The 6,226-nt window shown below is 63.5% G+C and overlaps 1 protein-coding gene across 1 annotated transcript; it reads left to right on the top strand.

Annotated features, from left to right (window-relative positions):
* The first annotated feature begins 4,525 nt into the window (after positions 1-4,525).
* Positions 4,526-5,780, top strand: GRIFIN (galectin-related inter-fiber protein). Its single transcript, XM_045389902.2, is given in 5 exon segments — positions 4,526-4,537; positions 4,915-5,001; positions 5,094-5,246; positions 5,608-5,742; positions 5,745-5,780. Coding segments are annotated over 5 exon segments (423 nt in total).
* Positions 5,781-6,226: the final 446 nt, after the last annotated feature.

The following is a 6,226-nucleotide window of genomic DNA, read 5'->3' as shown; positions in this document are numbered from 1 at the left end:
GGCTCCCTGGCTTCTTTCTAGCACCTGGGGGGCCTTCACCTGCCCTGAATCAGGGATGGCAGCGTCATGGCACTGCCCAGGCACCTACTGTGTGCCACGCAGGAGGGCGGGAGGTGGAGGATCGGGGGTCCCGCATGGGTCAGGTGCAAACCTGCTCCTCTCCTACAGCCTCTGAGGGTCCCAGGCAGCCCTGGGCGCACAGCAGGGCCTCAATTAATGGTTTGGATGGAAAATGCCCTCTGTCCTGAGGGAGGCAGAGGGGGACCCAGGAAGGTTCTACGAGATGGACCTTGGAGAGAAGGCACTCAGGACAGGCAAGTTGATGGGACAGGTGGTGGCTGGGGACAGCTGTGAGAGAAGTGAGAAGGGACAGATGAGGGAGTATCGGGGAGTTGAGGGACCCCGTTGCCCCTCTGCAGAGCCCCAGGGTCCTCGTCCGCCTGGGATCAGCGCTCCCCAGTCACGGCCAACCCCAGCCTTTAACAGGACCCATGGCCAAGTTCCTACAGGGGCCTTGGGGCAAGTGCTGGGGCCAGAGCTCTGCTGCCCACCCTGCTATTGCCAGCTCCCAGCAAGCCCCTCACCTCCTGGGCGGGCCTCGGTTTCCCCATCTGCATAATGAGGACATGGTGCTTTTCAGCTGCCCTGGCCCTCTTCACGTGCAGCTCGCCTCGCTCCTGACCCAAGGTTGTGCTTGCACCGCGGCCTGACAGGGTGAGGAGCCGGCCCTCCTTGGGGCAGAGCTGGCCGCAGCCATCCGTCCTGGGGTCGGCTCTTGTTCCAATCTGGTGGGAGCTGCCCGCGCCTCCTCCAGCGGGGACTGAGAATTTCCGTGCTGACCTCACCATCTGGATGAGCAGTTCCAGATGTCGCTGGGGGCGGGGAGGGGGTTCCTGGGAAGGTCCTGGCAGCTTCAGAGGGTACTGAGGCTGAGAAGACGGCCAGCCTAGCCTGAGCCTCCCCTAGAGCCAGGACCCCTGGAATCCCCCACATTCAGGCCAGGCTGGAGTGTGGGACAGGAGAGGAGGAGGGCAGGGGCCGAGGGGAGCACCAGACGAGGAGTCCAGAGGCTGCATTTGCATCTGGCTCTGCTGCTCCCTCACTGTGGGGCCACGGGGTGACTTCTTCATCCAAACCTCAGTTGCCTTATCATTCAAGTGGGTACATTGACACCTGACTCCAGGAATTCCACGGAAGCTCTGCCAGGCTCCCAGAAAGATGAGGCCATCCTTGTTAAATGGTCCCTGGGAAGCTTGTGCCAGGAGGCTCTGGGGACACTGAGGCATGTCAGACCTTGCCTAGTACCCGGCGTGGCTGGTCCCCCTCCAGCACAGTATAGCCTCCAACTCCTGGGCCCGCTATCCTGCTCTTGCTCCTGCTGTTCCTGCTCCCTGGGCACCCTTCCTCACCACCTTCTAACTCCTACTCATTCTTCAAGACCCATTTCAGGTGCCTCCTCCTCCAGGAAGCCAACCCTGATAGCCCCATATCCCAGCCTGGTGAGGGGCTGTGTTTCCAGGGAACAGTCTAGCCTGGTGTTTAGGTGCACAGTCTCTGGGACAGGCTGCTGGGTTCACATCCTGGCTTTGTGACTCCCTTGCTGTTGTGACATTGGGCAAGCCCCTTAACTTCTTTTTTTTTTTTTTTTTTTTTTTTTTTGAGACGGAGTCTCGCTCTGTCGCCCAGGCTGGAGTGCAGTGGCCAGATCTCAGCTCACTGCAAGCTCCGCCTCCCGGGTTTACACCATTCTCCTGCCTCAGCCTCCCGAGTAGCTGGGACTACAGGCGCCCGCCACCTCGCCCGGCTAGTTTTTTTTGTATTTTTAGTAGAGACGGGGTTTCACCATGTTAGCCAGGATGGTCTCGATCTCCTGACCTTGTGATCCGCCCGTCTCGGCCTCCCAAAATGCTGGGATTACAGGCTTGAGCCACCGCGCCCAGCCTAAGCCCCTTAACTTCTCTGTGCCCTCGTAGCCTCTCTCAAGGGGAGTAACAGAACCACCCGTAACACGTGTGGACAACTCAGCCTGGCGCCTGGTACAGCGTGAGCTCTCAGTAGACAGTGGTGGTTGTTATGGGATGGACAGGATTTCTCCCCCGCATCCCTGAGTGCCAGCTCCATGCTGGGCACCGCCTGGTGATGGAGGCTCAGGACTGAGAACGGGCTTCAGAGTCCGGGCCCCTCCTGGTGAAGTTCCTCGCTTAGCCAGGTGGAGACGGGAGCCTGTAAAGGTCAATAGCCTGGGGCAAACCGCGCATCCGGGTGGGTGTGTGGGATAGGAGGAGGACAGGTCTGTTTGCTCCCGGGCCCCAAGCCACAGCACCCAGTGGCTGGTGCCCAGCCAGCAACCCAGCACAGGCACTGCCTGCTGTGCCACCCCGACCCCTGAGGCCGGCCAGCAGGGAATGGGCCGGGGTTGGACCCGCACTCCCTGGAATCAGGGTTAAGGATGGGCTGTGCCTGCAGAGCTTGGGGTCTCTCTCTGTCCTCCACCCGGTTCTGACTTCTGGGCCCTTGGTTGTCCGGGTTGCCGAGATCTTTAGCAGCTCCTGTCTCCCACCCCAGGAGGGAGAGGCCCTGAAGCCACAGTAAACGGGGTGAGGTCACAAGTCTACACACAGGCCAAGTACACGTGTCACCATGGGGACGAGGGCCAGCCTGCTTCTCCCTGGGGAGTAGGAGGCACGCAGCATTCTGAGAACTGTGGGTGCCCGGACTGGGCTCGCACAGACGGCTGGGCTCCTGTGTCCAGGGCTGTGGCTGCCCGGGCCACCCTACCCTGCCAGGACCCAGGCATGGACAGCAGATGGCATTGCTGGACTGCTGAGCCCAGCGAATGACGGGGGAGACTGAGGCTCAGAGGCCAGGAGCACCAGGCTGTCAGCTGGTGGGAAGCCTATTTCAGCCCCCTGCCTCCATGCTCTGCACAGCCCTGGCCCTGGGCCCTGTATCCAGAGTCCCTCTCTGTGTCCTCGATCCACAGCTGAAACCAGGGCTGTCCCTGGGGCTGGGGGTAGGACAGGGAGCGGGGAGGCAGCACTGGCTCCCCTTCCTGCTGTGGTGAGGGCTTCCCTCTCTGTGGTCCTCTGGGGGAGGCAGGTAGGAGGGACCTGCAGCCTGCTGAGCCCCAGGACGGCCAGGCAGGATGGGGACGCGGATGTGGCCAGGGCGGGCAGGCAGGCTCATCCTCCACTGCCCAGGGCTGCCCCCTGCAGGGCCACAGCCAGTCCTGCTATGAGCTGGGCAGGAGAGATGGGCTTCACAGCCGTGGGCTCCGCACTGCTCTGCACTACCCAGGTGGCTGGTGGACAGTCACAGACATCTTGAGGCCCCTCCCGGCCTCAGTACTCCCAGCCTCCTGCCAGGACGGCCAGGCACAGGCCCCAGCGGCAGCACCCATGGAGAGGTCAGGCAGGTCCCAGGTCAGCCCTGGGAGGAGACGTGAGAACGGAGAATCCTGGCGGGGGCATTCCTGGGAGCCAGCCCCTCCAGACACACAGACAGGGAAACAGCAAACCTCCCTGTCACCCAGAGGCTTGCTCCGGAACTCACACCCCACGCCTCGCACACTCACGGGTTCATACAATCATCCGGCCTGCAGCCAGGATATACAACCATGAGATCACAGCACACGCACTGCACACACACTGCACATGGCTGCACACAGCTGCACACGGCTGTGCAGGCACCATACACTTGCTGCACACACACTGCAACACACTGCACACACGCATTGCACGCGGCTGCACACTCCTGCTTGCAGCAGCCCTAGGGCTCCATGTCCCCTCCAGGTCCACTCCAGGCTGGCTCCCCTCCTCAGAAGCCCCAAAGCTACCCGACAGCCTGAGACTCTCTCTGCTCACCTCCCTTCCTCCCTGAGGGCCCAGCTGGTCCCTCCCATGCTCAGCCTGAGGTGGGGAGGCATCCCGGGTGCGGGAAAAGCCCTCCCCTCTCCTGTCAGAGCCTGGAATGCGCTGACCAGCGCCCGCCTAATCCTCGCTGTATGTCCCACAGGGTGGCAGAGCCGGCGGGGGCCGGGGTGGGCTGGGGGACAGGCCCTGTAGCACCAGGTGGTCAGACGGGACCCCAGAAGCCAGGGCAGGGGTCGGCAGGCAAGCCTCCCGTCCCAGGCCTGCCCTTGGCCAGATGGGAGGATCTGAGTCCCTGGAGAGATCCGTAATTTCGGAGGAAGAGCCAGGCTGGGGTCCCTGCCCAGACCTTGCCATCCCTGTGAGAAAGGAGTGGCTGCTTTCCTGGATCCTGAAGGAGTGAAGTGGGTGACAGTCAGGGGAAGCAGGGGCAGGTGACCCCATCTCTCTTGTGCCTGCACAGAGAACTAGTTGGAAGGGAGAGGCCCGAGGTGGAGGGAGATACGGGCTGGGAAGGGGCTACAGACCTTGTCAAGTCACCCGGCGGGTAGGGCCCCGGTGCTTCCCGCCCCCAGCCCCCCCGCCGCGCTCTCTGCTCCCAGCCACCCATCTATATCCCCAGGCTCCCCGTGCCCTCCCGCAGTGGCTGGAAGCAGATGGCAGTACAGGTGGGTGAGACCCTGGACCTGGAGAAGGAGAGCAGGGCAGGGCTGGGGGCTCCCTGAGCCACCCGTGCTCTCTCTACACAGAGCTGGGGGTGTGGGTTCTGGCCTCTCATCAGACCTCGGGGCTGAGAGGGCGTCGGGGTGAAGATCACCCCAGAGCTGGCCTGCTGGGCAGGCATGTCCCTCCCGCCCCAGTCCCGGTCACCCTGTCGTGAAGACACCAGAGGAACAGAGTCTTAGCCTATGTCTGGCACCGGGCTGAGGGCAGGCTGGGTGGGCAGGGACCTTCCTGGACAGATGGGATACATGGGGTGGGGATGGGGGTGGGAGGGAGGAGGCTGCAGCCCTGTGAGGCTGGTCCCCCTGTCTCTTCCACTCAGTTTGAAGCCTTCTGTGCAGGGGGCCTGGCCCCTGGCTGGAACCTGCTCGTCCAGGGACATGCTGACTCTGGAGAGGACAGGTCAGAGGCACTGCCCTCCCCTCCCTGGGCCTTGGACTGGGTGGCCGGACCCGGCCGTTTGCAGCTCTTGACCCGCACCATGTCCACCCCAAGTTCGAGATTCACTTCCTGTCGGAGACAGGGGACATTGCCTTCGACGTCAAGCCCTGGTTCTCCAGCACCACCATGGTGGGCAGTGCCTTCCAGGGCGGCCGCTGGGGCCTGGCGGAGCTGTCTAGCATCTTCCCGCTGGCCCCGGGGGAGCCCTTTGAGGTGACAGGGGCCTGGGTGGGGCCTGGGCCAGGCAGGGGAGGCCCGTGGGGGAACAGGGAGCCAGTGGGCAGGGGGTTCACAGTGGACGCTTACAGGTCAGGGGGCCAGGGCAGGGTCTGGGTGGGCCTCCCTGGCCTCAGTTTCCCTACGTGTGCGGTGGGTGCCCACCACCCTGGCTACCAGTCACCCCATCTTGGGAGAAAGGAGGGAACTTCGGACTGGGGGCTCCAAGCCAAGGAACCCCGGGGCCTGCCAGGCTGTGCTTCCTGGAGACAGCCGGCAGGCATATTCCTGTTACAAGCGGGACCAGACCCCAGGCCCTGGGGGTCAGCACTGAGGTCACTGGCCCTGGCCTGCCCAGATAGAGGTCAGCTCAGACGTGGAGCATTTCCACGTCTACGCCTGGGAGCACAAGGTGCTGCAGTCCCCACACCGCCAGAGGCCGCTGGGCACCATCACCAGGGTGTGCGTGCTGAGTGACCACCTCTGGTCCAGGGGAAGGAGCTGGCCAAGAGGGGCCTGAGCTGGGGGTAAGGTCCCTGCCTCCAACCCAGGCCCCTGCCCATTTCCGCCACACACTGCCCACCCCAGCAGGGACTTTGCTTCTCACCCTGATCCGGGGACCCTCCTCCGCCTGGGGAGGGGCTGTCTACCTGGTGTCCCACCCTGCTCCTCTCCCTGCCAGCCCTGCACATCTGGCCACCAGAGTAGGCCCACGGTCCACCTCCCGCCCTGGTCTGTGCGTAGGCAGAACGGGAGCTAAGGGCCTGCCTTGGATGTTTGCAGGGACCAGGGCTACTGAGAGGCACCTGTAGCCCCAGGAGCCAGACTTGGCTTGTCCCATGTCCAGGGCACCTGGATCCCCACTGTGGGGCAGCTGGGCAAGGGGGTCTGTGGTCCTGCGTGCTCCCACCAACTCCACTTTCAATAAATTCTGAGAAGGCTGCAGGTGCTCGGCTGCTGGGGGGTGGCGGGGGGAG

This window comes from Macaca fascicularis, chromosome 3 (assembly GCF_037993035.2).
Source record: "Macaca fascicularis isolate 582-1 chromosome 3, T2T-MFA8v1.1".
Classification (NCBI taxonomy): Eukaryota; Metazoa; Chordata; class Mammalia; order Primates; family Cercopithecidae; genus Macaca; species Macaca fascicularis.
This window is presented reverse-complemented; position numbering and strand designations above follow the sequence as displayed.